Source organism: Simochromis diagramma, unplaced genomic scaffold (genome assembly GCF_900408965.1).
Source record: "Simochromis diagramma unplaced genomic scaffold, fSimDia1.1 OVJJ01000304.1, whole genome shotgun sequence".
NCBI classification, from domain to species: domain Eukaryota; kingdom Metazoa; phylum Chordata; class Actinopteri; order Cichliformes; family Cichlidae; genus Simochromis; species Simochromis diagramma.
In genome coordinates this window covers 11,639,573-11,658,468 of record NW_024387030.1, presented here as the reverse complement: position 1 = coordinate 11,658,468, position 18,896 = coordinate 11,639,573, and the positions used below count along the sequence as shown (strand labels likewise).

The 18,896-nt window shown below is 39.4% G+C and overlaps 1 protein-coding gene across 1 annotated transcript in view; it reads left to right on the top strand.

Annotated features, from left to right (window-relative positions):
* The window catches only part of myo6b (myosin VIb), a 38,269-nt gene extending 19,582 nt beyond the window's left edge, over window positions 1–18,687 (top strand). Inside the window, 16 exon segments of the mRNA XM_040042272.1 lie at window positions 488–526; window positions 693–786; window positions 1,617–1,747; window positions 1,986–2,063; window positions 2,177–2,306; window positions 4,934–5,024; window positions 5,706–5,856; window positions 7,140–7,348; window positions 7,881–7,959; window positions 11,409–11,569; window positions 11,698–11,748; window positions 14,076–14,179; window positions 15,250–15,384; window positions 16,331–16,422; window positions 16,424–16,550; window positions 17,278–18,687. Of these exon segments, the coding sequence (XP_039898206.1) occupies window positions 488–526; window positions 693–786; window positions 1,617–1,747; window positions 1,986–2,063; window positions 2,177–2,306; window positions 4,934–5,024; window positions 5,706–5,856; window positions 7,140–7,348; window positions 7,881–7,959; window positions 11,409–11,569; window positions 11,698–11,748; window positions 14,076–14,179; window positions 15,250–15,384; window positions 16,331–16,422; window positions 16,424–16,550; window positions 17,278–17,477 (1,872 nt within the window). The 3' untranslated portion in view covers window positions 17,478–18,687.
* The last annotated feature ends 209 nt before the right edge of the window (window positions 18,688–18,896 follow it).

The window sequence follows — 18,896 nt, the reverse complement described above, 5'->3', positions numbered from 1 at the left end:
TCACAGAGACCAAAGTAATACAAGGCTGCTCATGACTTATCTCCCAGCTCCATGTGTTGGGCTGTCTTTTTCGATGAATAAAAAGTGTTTGTGCACCATTTCAAACCTTTACATCATCGCACCATCTTTTCAAAGTCTCTGAGTTTCTGTATTACTAACGTAGCTTCTTTGTCATCATCACTTATTCACCAGATGTGGGCTCAAGCACAAGGACTGTGTGCATCTTACACACTATTTTACAAAGAGATAAACAGCTAGATTGTGTTATGGGGAGAGAAAATTAGAAAGATAAATATCCTTTGTTGCAATGATCAGTCTCTTTGCATAAAAGAGATGCACGATATTTACTGTGCTTTGGGTCTTGCATGACTATATATAACTGCTCCCCACCCTGTACGTATTCTCCAGCATGTGTGTCTTGGCGACCTTCACCACAAATACCCAAAATAAAAAATAAGCATTTCCTTTTGTCTGTTTTAACACACAGACCCAACTGAATCTGCTGCTGGAGAAGCTTCGTAGCACTGTAAGTAAAATTTACATCTCTGTTTCGCCGTCTATTTTCTATCCTTTTTCTCAGTCTAAAAACATTATTACAGCCTTTGTGTTTACTGTGCACACAAAATGGATGTTATAAAATGCATTTTGTGTATGTTTGACCAATATTTCCTAATTAGTCTTTGTTTTAACAGGGTTCAAGTTTCATCCGCTGTGTAAAACCCAATCTGAAGATGGTCAGCCACCAGTTTGAAGGAGCTCTTATTCTCTCCCAGCTGCAATGCTCAGGTAAAACCAAAACAGTGTTTTGATTAAATAGTTATAATTTATAATCTTTAAGAGAATTAAAATACTTCCAGTTTAGCTCCACTGTTAATGGAAGAGTTTCAACAGGTTAGTCTGACTTGCTCTTTGAAGCACTTCAGATGGTTTCAAGGTGGGAGTGGGATTATGTCAGTGATTGGCTCTGAGCCTTTTTTTATTTGCGGTGGTAATGGGCACAATAACACTTGAAGTCAAGTGGGAGTCTACATGTATTGTGATATTTGCAGATGATATTGTGAAATGTTTAATTCTTCTTGGAGACGAGAAGAATGAACGTCACTAGAAGAAAGACAGATGAGAGGGAGACAGGTGGAATGGTGAAGATAGACGTAAGAAAGGTGGTGTTGTAGTTGTAGTTTAAATATGTGGGATGTTAGTACTCAAGAGAGGGGAAGAAGAGAGTGCAGGAAGGGCGGATTGGATGACAGAAGGACAGCAGCAAGAGTGAAAGGTTTTCTGGATGGTAGTGAGATGTGCTATGGTGTTTGGAGATGGTACTAAAGAAAAGGCAGGAGACCTAGCTGGAAGTGCCCAAGTTACAGACTCAAGATGGTTTGGACATGTACAGAGGAGGGATAGAAAAAATATTTGGGTAAAGGGTGCTGGTGTTTTCAATAATTAATGTCAATATAATCCTGCAACAGCCTTTATGAATGAGAACACATTAAAGTAGATTGTGCTATTGTGCCCCTCTTGGATAGGCATGGAGGTTTTCTCACATACATGCATGTTACCCGTCAGGGATGATGTGTTTTTCTGATTACTTTCTCTCTTTGTGTGTTTCTCATGATTAGGAATGGTGTCGGTGTTGGACCTGATGCAGGGGGGCTTCCCCTCCAGGGCTCCTTTCCATGAGCTTTACAACATGTATAAGCAGTATATGCCGGATAAGCTTACACGGCTGAATCCTCGGCTTTTCTGCAAGGTGGGCTTAAGTTGAATAGTTTTCTGTTTCACTGAAGAAATCCAGCGTCTACAGTCGAGTTTAAACAACAAGCTAATCTGTTTAAAGTAAACCCTAATTAGTTGTGTAATTTGCAATGCAAAAAAAAAAGCCACACTGACCCACTTAGGAAATGATTAACAAATATAAACAGTTTAGTAGCCTGAAACCCTGCACTTATACGATATTGTTGAGTGATTGAATGTTGTTCTTCTATTAGGCTTTGTTCAAAGCTCTAGGATTGAATGATAAGGACTTCAAGTTTGGACTGACAAGGGTGTTCTTCCGCCCCGGAAAGGTAAAATATTAATGTTGTAGATCATTACATACGAATCTGTTAGCCATAATATCTTCATTAATACTAAATTTGACTGAATTATAACTTGACATTTGGCTGTGTGTGTGCGCCAGTTTGCCGAGTTCGACCAGATCATGAAGTCTGATCCAGACCACCTTGCAGAGCTGCTGAAGAAAGTCAACAAGTGGCTGGTGTGCAGCCTCTGGAAGAAGGTCCAGTGGTGCTGCTTGTCTGTCATCAAACGTAGGTTCATTTTGTGAAGAATTTAAAATAAGTAGCCAACCAGCTTTAGATATGCAAGCAATAATATTTGTAATGTAGTCAAATAATTTCAGTTTTCTTTGTGTTGTCATTCCTCTGTTTTTGCTGTAGTTTATTTGAAATCATTTACCATCGTTTAAGGAGACTGAACAAACATGAAATTACTGTCGAACATTAGCAGCCTCTTTGTAGCTTAAATAGAGAGTCCCTTTTTGCTGCCGTACACTTCGTCGCCTGGGTTTGTGCTTTTACACTGATTTTTCTTTCAGAACATCAAATGAAGCAGCCTCCAGCAAGATTGAATAGTATTCTAAAAGCAGTTCCTTGTACCATTACAGTCAGTGCCAAGCTATTGATTTCCACAATTTAACAAAGTGCAGGCTGGCTTCTGTGTGTATGTGCAAAAGCATAAAATGAAATTACATGGCAGCTATAACAGAACGCTGCCTCTGCTTGACCGCATACTCTGTGGATAAGTGGCCTGAGTAAATTTATACCCCTGGTCCTGGACATTATTTCCTTCCTGTGATTTCAGTGCTTCATCTTATTATCGCTGCTTTGTTTGTGTGGGTGAGCAGGTGAAAGAAAGCCTTTTATAATGTACTGCTGCTGGTTAATAATAGCTATTATAGTAGTTTGTGCTACGGTGGCCCTGAGAGGCCAAACGGACTGCAACTTCAGAAAACATTTGCAAGAAGAAAAATGCTGCAAAAAGAAAAATGCTGCAAAAAGAAAAACACTGCAAAAGCACACAAAACACAATGGAAATGTTTCTGGGGAGACAATAACCCGACGGACCAGTTGCACAAACCAAAACATGTATGTATGGCTGTATCCCAATTCAGGGTCTGCAGCCTTAACGGTCCTCAAGGTCCGCGTACTCAAAGACTGCTGAGGCCGGAAGTGCGAGGCTTGTAGGCTTGTGAAATGGGATGGTCTAGCCTCCGTCGCGCTGCCCAGGTTGCCTAGCAACCATGATACTAACAGCTGGAAACGTTTCATACAGCTTTGTACATTTGTTTCTACATGAGCTTTGTGTGATTTGATAAGTATCTGAGGCTGAGACCACAGGACTGTAAAACATGATTGTTGGGCTTCATTTCTGTACTGAACAGTCATTTAAGATTAGCTAGTAAATAACAATTAGGTAATGTTGTTCATGAGACTAAAGTCATCTCACTTTGGTAATGTAAATATAATATGGCCAATATTATAGTTATTATATTATCATTATTAGTTGTTACAGCAGTGAGTTTGAACTCCGTGTCAAATACAGTAAAGATTCAAGTTGCATTTATTTATATTTCCTATCACCTTAAATCTTCACTCAAAGACAAGTATCTTTGACAGTGTATCTACAGATGTATCATATATAAGAGACAAATATTGTTCTTTTAATATGTTGGCATTATTAAATTTGGCTCAATGCTTACATATATGTATAAAAAGAAAATGTACGAGCTGTGATAACTGTTTCTGATAGAATGAAGAGTAGACTGATATATTAAATATTCCTTTATTGGGTGAGAAAATCAGACCATGTCATAACTGCTTTAAGTCACACAGAATAGATATCAGAGCCTTAAACAGGCTGACTTCTGCTAAATGGGTCAAACTGGGCAGAAAGTCTACAAACACATAACATCCTTACAGAATATGATGTAACACTATAGATCAACTTACCTCAGAATATATAAAGCATATAAACAATTACAGCAATATGATGCAACAAACACAGCAGTACTACTAATCCAAATACTCAAAGCTTCATAGAACTGAATCAAACATTTGTTTTTAGCTCCATTCTGCTGCTGATACATACTTTAGGTTTCTGAATATTAAACTTGTTGCTGCCTTTCATAGTGTGTAACCTGAATGCCCTGAGTACTTTCTCCCACACTGAAAACACTGGAATGATAAAATTATTTGAACATTACCTAATAAGACTGATTCAGGACAGACAATTACAATTAGTTATTCTAAACTTTTCTAGCAGTCCTTCACAAACAGGGAACAGTCTGTCTATTCTCTCCATCTGTCAGCTGCTGCTGGCTCTTCCTCCTCCTCTTCCTCACACACTGCTGAGTTTGTCCTGGTGGATCATCAGGGGTGCAAAGCCTCACAGATGATGTGCAGCAGTGGGTCCCTCAGTCTGTCCTCACTCTGGACACTTGCAGTTGTCGCACATGGAAATCAAATGTGTGATAAGCTGCAGGATTCAAGCACAAGTGGAACTTATAAATACATGTTCATACTTTTATTCCACAACCAGAGAGAGAGAGTGCAGGACAGACAGACAGGTGACAGTCTCAGGTGTATACACTGCTACAAAACAGCACAAGAGAAGGAGGATTTAGTATTTATGTTATTACAAGTGCTCACTCTCAAGGTTTTCTGGTGTTTATCTTTTAAAGTATTGTTCTTACTGCTGCATTTCATATTTTATTTGATTCTTCAAAACCTTGTCCTTGCATAACCTATTACTAGAGCAGGATTGTTATGCCACCAAGTACAAAGATGTATAAAAATTATATAGGATTTAAGGTATGCAGTCATTGAAAGTAGGTTTGATTCTATGCTTTGTGAAAAAGTATTTTCTTTCTTTTTAGTTAAGAACAAGATGAGTTACAGAGCCGTGGCCTGCATCAAGATGCAAAAGACTGTCCGCATGTGGTTGTCTAAGAAGAAGCATAAGCCACGGTGAGTCTCCTCCTGTTGCTGGGACCCAGAACTTATACAAGCCCACAAACACATGCAGCATCATTTCTGCTTTTCTGTGCCATTTGCTGTCTTTTTTTCACTTTGCACTCTCAGTTTGCTTTTTCTTGAAACTGGTTCACACTTGGTAGGTTTTGATGGCTTTCCTATATCAAGCATGTACAAGTTTAAATCAATCTAAAAAGTCATCAGTGGACTGTGGAGAAATGGAGTGTCACTATATGGGAAGTGTCTCACTGTACATGCGTTTTCAGATAGTTCCTTGCAATGAGATTTTGATTGAGAGTGGGTGAGTGGCAGTTCGTGCACAGGAAACGTTTATGCTGGCATTCACACATTTATATCATCAGTTCCACAAAAGAACTGGGAATTGAGTTTATGTGTAATATGCAAATAAAATGAATCCAAAGATGAGGAAACATTCATTGATCTTTTAATTCCTTTCAAGTGCTAAAATGCAAAGGCATCACTTTCTTTTCACATAAATGAGGGATGTAATAAAAGAGAGAATGCAATGAAAACTAAAATGCATTTTCCTCAGTTGGACTAAATGAGGTCTTTAACAGGGTTATTTTATTAGCGGTCATTATAATAAAACTCTTATGCTTTCATTTCTTAGTAATATACTCATTTGTAAGTCTGCATTTTTATCACGGCCCACAGAATCGATGGTATGGTGAAGGTTCGAAACCTGAAGAAACACATGGAAAGGTTCAATGAGGTGGTGAATGGGCTGAAGGAGGGAAAACAGGAGATGGCCAAGCAAGTTCAGGAGCTGGCTGCCGCCATAGATGCTCTGTTAGCGAAGATAAAGGTGAGGACTTTTAATTTTTGGTTCAAAGCATAATACACTCTGAGTTTTCTCTGTATGTACTGTATGTGGGATATTTGGTTCTTTTGAACTATGTATTTTAGGTAAGGGAAGATTTTTCAGATCAGATAGATTGTTTGAAGCCTTACTGCCTCATATTTATCGTATATTGCTACCTGCATGCAGACTTTTAGCTCTGTGGCACTGACAGTCTTCTTTTAGACGAAGACCTCATCCTGGAGTTATACACTATAGTCTGTCTTGCAGTGGCCATTCTCATTTTATCCTCCAGAATCAATATTTTCACTCACCTGAGGATAAAAAGAAGAGCTTGTAGAGCAAGATTCTTCTTCTCTCCAATAATTTAATTTAGCGGGGTTGTTTTTCTAAATGATTGGACTTGGCTATTGAAATCCCAGCCCTCCCTGTGCAATAAACACCCACTTTATTGGACCCTCTAGGTACAGCAAATCATCCAGATATCTGGGCACTGTATTCTCCAGTAGTTTTGATTTTCTCTTTGGTAGTGGCCTGTATCTAATTAACAAGTTAGAGAGCTCATAGGTTCCTTGAAGTATCCTGACTCACACTAAAGAACCATTGACTCCTAGCTCTTTCTCCCCCCTCTATCCAAATAAGCCACTCCGCCCTCCTAATGTTGATTTGTTAGCCTATTAACACCCCTGCTATTGACACTTACGGTGTTCTAAGTATGTAGAAGTTGTTTATGGCACGACATCTCGTTGTGAATAATGCATGAGATGCCAGCGCCTGTCAATCAGACCATTGTACAATAGGGACAAGACCTTGTCATCTTCCCTCCCTGTGATGCTGTTAGTGGCTCATTCTTATGAATGTGCACAATATGGTGACCTCTTCTCCCCCTGCTGATTGTCTGACAAGTGCGTGGAGAAGTGGGCATTGTGGCTGTGGCACTCAAGTGACACGTACACACAATGTCAGTCAGTGTCTAACTTGTAGCCACATGGGATGGTTGTGCTATGGAATCAGAAAAGTGTGGCAAGTTTGGGCATTTGTGACTCTTCTTTATGATTCAAATTCAAATCAGCACAGGGCATATTTTCATTCTAGCACACTCATGCTAGCCTGCTAACATCCTATCGGCATTTGATCAGTTTTTAATACTGATAAATACATTGTGAGAGCCATGTTTGAACTCCACTCAGACCTGAGGCCCAAAATCTGATGGTTGAACAGTTGAATAAAGACATGTATTTCTACTTTATCCTTTGCAATCATCCTTTGCTGTTTTGTTGAACAACTAGACCACACTGATGACCAGGAAGGAGATTGACACGGAGTATCAAGGACTGGTGAAACGTTCAGAGCAGCTGCTTGCTTCCATGCAAAAGAAGAAGCAGGAGGAAGAAGAGAGCGAGAGGCTGAAATGCATCGAGGACGAGATGGAGAAAGAGAGAAAGAGCAGGGAGCAGGAAGAGCAGCGACGCAAACAGGAGGAAGAAGAGAGACGACTGTAAGTGTATAATGTACAGTGATTCTCCTAGTATTGCCTTGGGAGAAACAAACTTTTATCCCCTACTCCACACCAAGAAACCAGAAGAAGAAAAACTAACAGTCTAATTTACGTCCACTCATTTCATACAGAGTGGAGTACAAAGAAGAGCAGATGGGTAAAGTGCAGACAATGTTTCAATTGGCCAAAAAAAGCGTAAGTGCAATAAAAGCTGCAGGGAAGCTAGTCCTGCACAGAGCTCTAACAGCTCTCCTGAGAAGCACAGATAAAACGCTGCAAGGTTAGATGTAAAATAAATATGTTCAACTCCACTCAATCGTTTAGCAACCAAAATGTGATTATTAAACACAGTTTTAGTGTAAAACAACTGTGACTCAAAAGACAATAAAAGACAAAAGTGGGGTCTGTGCTTCACTGATGTGGCACACTGGCCTCTAGAGCAATCAGCCTGGGGAGGAAACATTTTTTGACACTTTCAGAAATGTTGTTTTTAGTAAATATTCTGATTTTCCTTTTTGTCTCAACATTTTAGGAAAGCAGAGATGGAGCTGAAAAGAAAGCAAGACGAGGAGGACAGAAAAAAGAGAGAGGAAGAGGACAAGGCCATGCAGGTTTGGAAAATTTCCCCATTGAATACTTCCGTGCTCTTCTGTTGAAAAGTAAAAACGTAAAAATTGGAAAACTAACAACTACTAACTTCTTCAAATTTCTACTTTAACTCCACTGAATGAATTTAATGAAAGCCTTGCAGTTTTTATTTAAGCTTCTTATAAATGACCTGCACTCCACTGCAGTGGCAGACAATTTCAGTCCTTGGATTAAAATAAAAAATAGTGTTTTACTGGTTGCACTCATAGAATCGTGTGAAAAGACAATTTTCACAGTCCTATGAAAAATTAAGTCCTGCCTGTGATTCAGTTGCTTGTGTAATAATTTGAAGTAACCCTTTTCAGTATGTTTTTGTCTGTCTCTCACATCGCCGTAGAGGAATTTTGGCCCACTCATCTGTACAGCATTGCTTCAGTTCATTGAAGTTTACAGGCATTCATTTTTGCACAAATCGCTTAATGTCCCGCCATGGCATTTCAATCAGATTGAGCTCTGGGCCATTGCAACACTTTGATTCTTTTCTTTTTCATTTTGTTGTAAATTTGCAGCTGTGCTTAGAATTATATCCCTGGTGTATGATCTAGTTTGGGCCATGCTTTAGCTGTAAGGTAGATGGTTTCAGATTTCACCCTAGAATACTTTGAAATAGAAAGGACTTCATGATCAACTCAATGACTGCAAGGTGTGGATATGAAAGAAGCTCTAAGGCTACGTTCACACTGCAGGCGAAAGCGCATCAAATCCGATTTTTTTGACCCTATGCGACCCATATCCGATCATGGTATGACAGTGTGAACGGCACAAATCCGATATTTTCAAATCCGATCTGGGTCACTTTCCTATGTGGTACTGAATCCAATACATATCTGATGTTTCAGAAAGCGACTGCTGTTTGAATGGTCATGTCGCATTAAATCCGTCTTTTACGTCACTGAAACAAGACAGATGCCGATTATCAGCGCCAGAGAAGACATCATGAACGCTTTCTGGCCATTTAGTGTAGATGTCAGTGAAACTGTTAGGAAGACAACGTTGGAGAAACGTGAACATTTTATTTGTACTGTATAATCTGCAGATTCTGACAGAAATCTGCAACTATCCTTTGAAGCACCGCTCCTCTCTAAAACAGCAATAAGGATAATTATTAGGCCATATGTAAATAACAAAATAACCTTATAACTTTAAGTAAAATTGGGAAACGTAAAGTCCGAAACAAGTCTTCATTTTAAGGGCCATCAGTCAAACAATACTGTTTGGTCTGGGTCTGAACAGAGCGCGTTGTGTGTGACGTCTTCTTTTGCACATGCGGGCCGCTTTGAGGGTTCACACTAGAGCGCGTTTGCTGTCACATTTTATTTGTAGTGTGAACAAGCAGACAAAAAAGTCGGATTTGATCAAAAAATCGAAATTGAGCATTAAGACCTGCAGTGTGTACGTAGCCTAATTGTCTCCTCTCCACCAATGTGCTTGAGATCATTATGTGCAAACATAAGATTATTTGGCTCAAACTTAATTATTCCAAAATAAAATTTGGTGGGAGGTCCACTCCTGGAAGGTTTGTGCTGTTGTGTTAACACACACCTGAATGCTCCAGACAAAGACAAAGCAAAATGCTAAAATCGCTGCTTTCATAGAAGTGCTCACAATTCCTAATGATCAGTTAATGAGGTGCATTTGATTAGTATCACCTGGCTGCTACTTATGCTCTTAATTCCTATAGAAGCTGTAATGGTTACTTAGTTTTTCACTGAGTGAAAACTTCTTTTTCACACAACTGTGTAATAAACAGAGCAATATACCGGCTTCACCTTAAAAGCCTATTTTTAATATTTGATTTCGAGCAAAGGTGTTAAAATTGACAAATTACACACCTAAAGCGATGTACCTCCAAATAATGTAGCTCCAAAGCCATGGAAATGGCTCTAATGTTTCCCCTTGCTGGCAAACTCTGCCTACAGCTGTAACATTTATTTGCTGTTTGGTGTCCTACAGCAACAGCTGGGTCATGACATTGGTTGGACTCCCAGTGGATTACCCACAGGGTCTTGACTGATGACTCCACTTCTGCCTGGTTTCTGTTAACTAAACTAGTTAATCCCACCTTGTTCTGTCCAGTGTTTTATTATCATGCCCCTTAATCTCATCTCCACTTTGCCACCTTTTCCAGCTCTATGTGTTTGCTGATTTTTGTTTCAGTACTGTTTATCCGTTCTCTCCTCTGACCTTGATGCTACACCATTTTTTTTTCTTTTTCAGGTCTATTTTTATATCTCACCTTTCCTTACTTTTCATGTCTAAAGCCGCTCTGACCCATCCTCCCATTTTTATTCACCCCAGTCCAGTTGGACATCTGTATGCACTTTTTTCCCTAGAAGTGAGACCAGGCTGTCATAAGCCACATGTCCAAGAACACTGTTTGGAAAACTGGTTTGATCCACAGCTCAGACTTCAACAGTAAACTTTCCATGGGTGTCTGCTGTGACTTTCATAGAATTTGGCTTTATGTTCTCTGCTATTTTCAGCCATGACAAAGCTTACCCTAGCACAATATCCCTCACTTCAATTCTGCAGAGCTTATTTTCTTGAAGGAACACCGCTCAGACAAAAACTTCCCATGTGGTGTTCCTGTAGTTCGCTGTTGTATAATGAATATTTTTCAACACAAATAACTTTGGTAATTTCTGCAGCCATTTCCTTTTCCTTTTTCTGTCTTTCTTTTTTTTAACTTGGTGTTTCTTGTGAAATGAATGAGGGTGTCAGTCAGTGCCTCATTTTACAAACAATACATTCAATTTGGTATATTCAGGAAACATTGTCAAAATCCCGAGGACAGTGCCAAAGAGTATGTATTGTTTCGGGTGTTCTCCAGTCGAGTTTCAGCCCTCGTGCTTCACTCTGGTCATGTAACACAGCTGCCACCCTACAATATGAATAATGCAGTATATTCTCACCTGGAGAGGTATTCATATTTAAAGCTCCTCAGAGAAAAGTATGCAATGAGGACTTCATTAGAGGCTTTCTATAATAAGACACAGGAGAAGAATGCACACTATGCAGCCTATATACATGAATATTTATTGATTTGTTGATTTATGTTACAGCTTTCTCTTAGCTAGTTAAAATGAAAAAATGAACACATAAAAACCTGGACTTTGAATTTGGGTCAAGTCTATAAAAATCTCCCAACTTTTGAATGTTTCTCAGTTGTTTGCTTTGTTCTGTCTAGACAAATAACCACTAAAGCTTTATTAGCAGCCCAAAAGGGGGATAAATAAGTCTAATCAGGCTTGGGCACATTGGGCAAACACATCTCTGTGCTGTCTGGTATATAATAGTATTATAATATAATTAGTATTATAGTATTTTGACTGGAGCTAGGTTTATCAACACATTAGGCAGATGAATTAAGTACTGTGTTACGATACTTTTGTGTTTATGTGTCCGTTTACAGGCCGAGCTTGAAATCCAGTTGGCTCAGGAACGTGAGGAGCAGGCCCAACGTGCTGCCGTACTCGAGCAGGAGAGAAGAGACAGGGAGTTAGCCATGAGAATCGCTCAGAATGAGGCCGAGCTCATAACTGATGAAAGCCAGATGGATGCAGCCCTGCGCAGGTAATGTATATGTAAAGCGCAGTGCCCACATTTGCATACAGATGTATTCTGTACACAGTAAATAAGCACTATTGACGTCAGTTTGCTTGTGTAACTGCCTTTTCTCCTGTTGCTGTGTTTTCTCCCAGTGATGAGTTTTTTTCAGATCTTCCTATCTCTTCATCCTCAGCCAGAGCCATGTAAGATATCAGTGCAGCTTTCCGTAACTGCCAGTGTCCAAGTGTACCTAACACCAGCAGTAGTGATTCACTCACTAACTCCCTTACTCGCTTAATTGCTGTCGTAGTCCTGAATCGCTAAGTCGCTTAAAATATCTGCAAGATTATAGCAATGATGCAAAAACAACACACAAATCTGTAATCCTTATTCTGAAAAAAAACGCTCCAGTCAAATTTTTTGATGATCTGCATGATTGCTTTTTCTTTTACAAAAGCAAATTTTAACACGAATCAGAAGATAATTCATTATATGTAATCATAATTACCCATAAATTAATATGGCACACTAAATCATCAGTGTCAGATGAGCGCAGTATCGGATCTTTTTGTTTCTGCAGGGGTTAAACCATGACTGCAGCCTTCATAGTGCTGGTGTACCACACAGACTGAACATACTGTCCTCAGCGATGGGTTCGGATTTGCATGCATACAGTAGTTTATAATTTTGTGGCAGTATGACTTACTCCACTGTCGCTCTGTATTCTAACTGGTGGTGTCAGCGGCTCTTAACAAACAAAGTTTTCAATGGTAAAAAAAATTGGACTGTATTAATTCTCTAGTTTTGAGAGTGTTTTCAGTTAGAGAAGTTTAACCAAAATATGATATATCCTTCCCAAAATGTTTAATACTAATATAAAATGTTTAGTACTCAAACAAGCTGTATTCAAAATCACGCTCTCATTCACTTTTCACTCTTTCTATATGAGGACACTTAGTATCTTTGTGTAGCTGCAGAGCAGGAAACTGCATTTTGAGGTTATTTGCGGGAACAACTGCACATCCCATGTAAAAAAGGGAAGTGAAAAACAGATCCATTTACATAAACTGCTGAAAGTTTACCAGTTCTATCTCTGCTCTCCTTATACCTCTAAACCTTGTCCTAAATAAAGCTCGGGTGTTTCAGATACAATATGCATCACTGTATTTCTGCAGCTACATTGTGTTTAATGTTAGGAGAAAGCATTCAATAGCCTATGCACGCTTTTACTTGTAGTTTTCAGTGAGCACAAATTACATTGGATCGAAAAGCTTCTTATGTCAGCGCTGGCTCCAGAGCCCATGTTGTAGACTCTAAGTATTCCTGTAAGTCAGGTGACCTCTGGCAACCAACTAGAGGAAGAGAGACACATGTTTTGCATGTGCCTAGCACAGAGATTAGGCCGATTTTGTGCAGTAGAGGTAAGCACATTGGCTGGCATGGCCAACTTAGTAGCTAAAGAATATTGGAAAGATCACAGCCTCCTTCTGTCTTCCTTTTCCTGAATGGGGAATGGGATTCATTTCACATTTACGTTCTGCCAGAAGCAAAGCCCCGGGCATCACATCCTTTCCACAGCTTTTTTTTTCTCTCCGCAACAGAAGTAAAACCTTTTTTCCTCTGGTTTATCACCATTACACACTGGCACGCGCCTCAGCCAGCACTGGTCATCATCCCAAATCAGTTTAATCTTTGCAGTCTGTGTGAATCTTAAATGGTAATGGTAATTTAGTAAATGATTCATAGATCAGCAATCCTCTACCCAGAGACAGTAACAGTTGTGCCAACTGTAAATAGAGGCGACAAATCCTTTGTATTATTGAATTAGCTGCCTATACTCAGCAGGGAAGCTGGAGACATGAGATAAGAGCTCTGCAATAGTCTGTTAAGTAGCTAAAACACCATCAATTGCCATTAGTTGACTTAGTAGTTGTTTATTAAAGCAGTGCACAGTTACACTTTGTTTTTCATTCATCTCTCTTTTTTTTTTTTACATAAATTTAAATACACTCAAAGTTCCACAAGAAATATTTGGTACAAAAGCTCTTCCACAACGGAGTGGAATTCCGTGGAATTTAAAAACAGGCCACAGAGATGTGGACAAACTGTGCTCTTTAGCTCCCCTGCTGTCTGGCTCCTAATGTGAATTTTAACAGCTGAGACAATGAGGAAGGTTTATAAGAAGTGAAGTGATTGTTTCATTTTTTCACTAAGGTTGGTATCCTTAATAAATCTGCTGGTTGCAAATGTTCACCCATTCTTTCTGCAATTTAAACATTAGATCTTAGTAATTTTTTATATATTTTTTTAAAGTACATATGTAATTTTTTTTCATTATTTTCTGATTTATTGTTAAAAGTAGCTTTTTCTGTTTTGACACAGCCCTGAAATGTTAAACCTGAATCATATTTGAAAGTAACAACTCCCAATCCCTTGATAGTCCCACCTCGTCACACTTACCTGTCTTCACACTCACCTTCTTTTTCTTTTTTGCTCCCTCTCGCCCCCGCTCATCTGCTCCTTGCCATAGGGGTCCTCAGGTGCAGGCAACCAAAGCTGCTGCTGGTGTGAAAAAGTACGACCTTAGCAAGTGGAAGTATGCTGAGTTGCGAGATGTCATCAACACATCCTGTGGTGAGAAATCCTCAACCTACCCAGTTTCACCTCACTCAAAAAACAGTGTCTGCACATTGACTCGACCGTCAAATGCACATTTAGTTATTAAAGCCCTGATTGAAGGTCGCTTTTTTCAGTGGAGGCTTCATCACAAAATTATTTACAGTTTTCAGCCCCCACATTAAATAATTCTGCATCAGCTCATGTTTTGGCCATTCTGGTACACAAAACCATGGGGTACCATCTCTCTCTGCACACGCTTTTCATCTGCACTCTCAGTCATTCCTCGAGTTGCCAAAGTGGCTGTTAAAAAGCTAAAACTGCAGCTGTAGAGAGTGAGAACACAAGATGTCTTCCCTGCAACGTAAAAAAAACCAATGTTAGGATGTTCCCACAGCTGCTGTGGCTCATCGACTTGTTTTTTTACTGTTAGAGAGAGAGGAAATTATCATCATTATGGAGGATGGCTGACTTTTACTCTTTCTAGTCATTCCCAGCCAACCTTCTTCTCAGTCAGCATGAAAAGCAGATGCCTTTATGCCAACGTCTTTATAACTGCCACTGTATACAGTACTCTGATCAGTGTTAGGCACTCTGATATCCCCGATGGGATTCCAAGGACATCTGGCTAATTTGTGGAACCCATTTGCTTTGATGGGATCGGTGGTGTTACCAACAAAAAACTCTGCTTTAAAACTGACTGATTATAGCCCGATGCTCACTAAAGGCGCTGTCGGTTTTGAATGTTTTATTCACTGAGATGGCATGCTGCACCCTAAAACACAGACATGCACACACAATGTTTTCTGGAAATAGCAGTTCAATTTTTCAGTCCTGGCATTATGAAACTGTTGGCAGCCAACTAGTTGCTGGATGTCTTTACTGGTTCTTAAACTATATAAAATGGTAATTTGCGACTTATCTGTTCCAGATTTGGATTTTATGTTGAAAAACAGAAGATAGATGTAGATTAAACCAGCCTGTGTTAAATAAAAAATAGGCGCTCATTCTTCTCTCTTTCATTCTTCTGCCAATTTGTGATTGTTTTGATTTCATGCATGCTTACTGATGCTATGTTGTGGGGACAGACATTGACCTGCTGGCAGCCTGCAGAGAGGAGTTTCACCGTCGTCTGAAGGTCTATCATGCATGGAAATCCAAGAACAAGAAACAAAATGATGACGGGAGCGATCTGAGGGCTCCTAAATGTGTCACTGACTATGGTTAGTAAAGGATATTGTGTTCTGTTGCTTCATAATTCCACTAAGTGTGGCTGTACGTGGCTCCATAGTGTAGTGGTTTACACATTTGAGTAACAAGGTTCCCATTTTGTTCCCAAGAGGAGACACAAATCTGTTTGGAGTCACTAATGCAAATCTTACTGCAGGTTATTTTCTCCACCTCAGCCCTTCACTTTTATTGGCAGAGACCCGCCTGTGTGACCTGCACACAGATAACCTGCCTATGTTTTCCAACACTCAGTTAACAGATGAAATGCCAAGGCCTAAACATTCAGCCACCTTCTGTCCGACTCTGTCAAAAATGGTTGTTCTAATTAGCAAATAACTGCCAGCCATGTTGCTAGTATGACAGCTTGCTTTCCTTCTCAATTCAACCGAGCATACTCTGTGCCACAAAACACAAACAAGTGTTACTCGGCTCCTTGAAAGCTCACACTCGTACTACATTTGTCTTCCTGTTCATTTCAAAAACAAATATTCGATTGTGGACAATGGGGAACATTAGATGTTGCTTCTAATTTTACTATATTTTCTTGCCTTTCTCTTTTGATATGATGGCTCTTAAAAGCTTTACTTTGTTTCCTTATATTTGGATCCTGATTTTGGCCTGTACTGATGTAGCAGGGGTCGTATTTGAGACCACTTCATAAAAGGCTAAAAGCTGCTTTCCCAGCCTTTCCCTGTAGTGTTTACATGGGGCATCCCTGTTCCTTTTTGATCTTGTATGTTTTAAAAGCTGTATTCTTTGTTTCCTGTCCCACTCAGCATGTTCTCATCTTTTACCAAAGCTAGTACAAAGCTACATTAATATAAGCCAAAATAACAGGTTCTTTGTTGTGAATACTTAAAGCTGTTGCCGTGAAAGTACAAAACCATCTCCTCCTCTACTACTACTAATTTTTCTAATGATTGCACTGTGTCACTACAGCTGAACAGAACCCAGCTCCTCCGATGACGACCCAGCATCAAGAGGTAGCCATGAACCGGCAGCAGCGTTATTTCCGCATTCCTTTTATCCGACCCTGCTGACCAGTACAAGGACCCCCAGAATAAAAAGAAGGGCTGGTGGTATGCCCACTTTGATGGGCCCTGGATAGCCAGACAAATGGAGCTTCATCCAGACAAACAACCCATCGTGCTGGTCGCAGGTGAGTCAACAGTTACATTTGAGATATATATATACATACATACATACATACATACATACACACACACACACACACACACACACACACACACACACACACACACACACACACACACACACACACACACACACACACACACATACACACATACACACATACACACACATATCTTGCCTACGAAATGATTTGCAGCCAGCTGTTTTTTGCATTTATGAACCTACGGCGCCTTATGAAAGCATCATATCTGTTTTATGTCACCACAGTGTCATCAAATTTATAGCCAAAGAACAGCAGTTACACATAATATATTATAACACTGTAAGCTAGCTCGCATGGCAACCATCTACCATCAGGCTATATTTACTTGTTTTTGCCTTTATGCACCTATAACCCCATATGAAAGCAGCCTATTCTTTTATTTTACGACAGTAGCATCTCATTTATCTCCACAAAAGTTAAATTATACATGATATGATATAACGTCATCACGTTGCCAAGCAACCACCTAACAATGAGCTAAAACGGCCCATTCTTTTGCTTTATGCACCTTTAAGCACCTTATAAAAGCACTGTATCATTTTCAGTTTACTGCCAGCAGCGCAAGCACGCCAAGCATGGGCATGTGGTAGTCTAATAAATAGATGACTCTGGCTAAAACTGTGGGATGTCAAGTGTCCAAGTGAATGCACTGCTAGTAAATCTTTATCCTTCCCCTTTGGCTGCTCAGGCAAAGACGACATGGAGATGTGTGAGCTGAGCCTGGAGGAGACCGGTTTGACCCGGAAGAGAGGGGCAGAGATCCTGCCCAGGCAGTTTGAAGAAATCTGGGAACGCTGTGATGGAATTCAGTACTTGAAGAAAGCCATTGAGAACAAGCAGGCCCGCCCAACATACGCTACCGCCATGCTTCAGAACCTCCTCAAGTGAACACACAAGATAAGGGAAAAGTCAAAAGCTTGGTCTACGTCCTGAGACACAACACAACACTATACACAGACAAATATAAAAGATACACAGTCAGGTTGCAGAACACTGCACCCACAGTAATCACAGACAAAGATGCCCTAAACACACACTTTCTGTAGACAATTTATGATTTACTTTATTTTGATTATTTTTAGATTTTCAACATCTCTTTACAGCTTGCAGTAGAACATCTCAGTGATGTAGCATAACGACTTGTGGGGGATTTTCTCAATCGATGTTTGTAGAATATCCGACCGTGAGGCCTTATATTGCAATAACATTACATCACAGAAGCCTTAAGTGGTGCATAGCCTTTTTAGCTATAAACCCGAAACCTTAATGGTTTGCAAAAGCAACAATATATTAGACAAAATCATGAAAACCTCAGCAGACGTACTTTTAAGGGTTATAACTGTCTTCTAATTCTTTATGAGTTTTCTGAATATTACAACCATAATTGCCATTTAGTGTCTATAAATAGCTGCGATGTGGCTATGAATAATTGCCCATGCACTAGCTGCTCGTATGAGATGACAGTAATGAAAAACACCACATTTATTTGTCAGATTAAAGTACTTAAAGGTGACAATCATGAATACAAGGCCATACAACCAAGAGTCAAATTAAATTCACTTTGTATAGATTATGTGCATCTAATGTAATAATGTGAAATATCACAGGTGAAATATAGAAGACTGTAATGTTATAAGTCATACTCACAACTGCTCACAACACAGCCTAATGAAGTAGGATACATTTTTCTGGCAGAATAATAATAAGTTGATTTAATTATTCATTAACGAGCTCTGACAACTCAACGGAATTTCATGAAAAAACTTCTTTTGTACTGTTGCTCATTTGTTATCTGAGAGGGAATTGTTTTCATGTTTGCAGTTTTCTGGGTTTGGGGTTGTTTTACAGCCAGTCATTTGTGTGCGTGCGTGTGTGTGTGCTGTGTTTATGTAGTATTTTCTTAAGTTGATTACTTGACTCCTCAGTTGGTTATGCCAGGAATGTTTCAGTCATCTTATTCAAGGGTCAATCTTTGTTTAAAATGTAGTAGTCAAGAGTAATGTAACTATTGAATCACTCTTATGTGTTTTTTCTTTGGTTTTCTCTTGTATGTTGGCCTTGAAACTGGAAGATTGTAGAAAATAAATATATTCCTGGATTTGCTTTTTCTTTTGAAGTTATTTTACACAGCTGAAAAATCACGAATTAATTCACAAATATTCACAAACAAGCTGTTAATGGTCAGTGCTCAGTAAATGGATCTGACATTCTGATGATAATTCCTGATAATAGGATTAGCATGTAGGTTAATTAAACAACAAACGCTAACACACTGCAGATGTCACCGAGCTGATGCTCGTGAGTCCA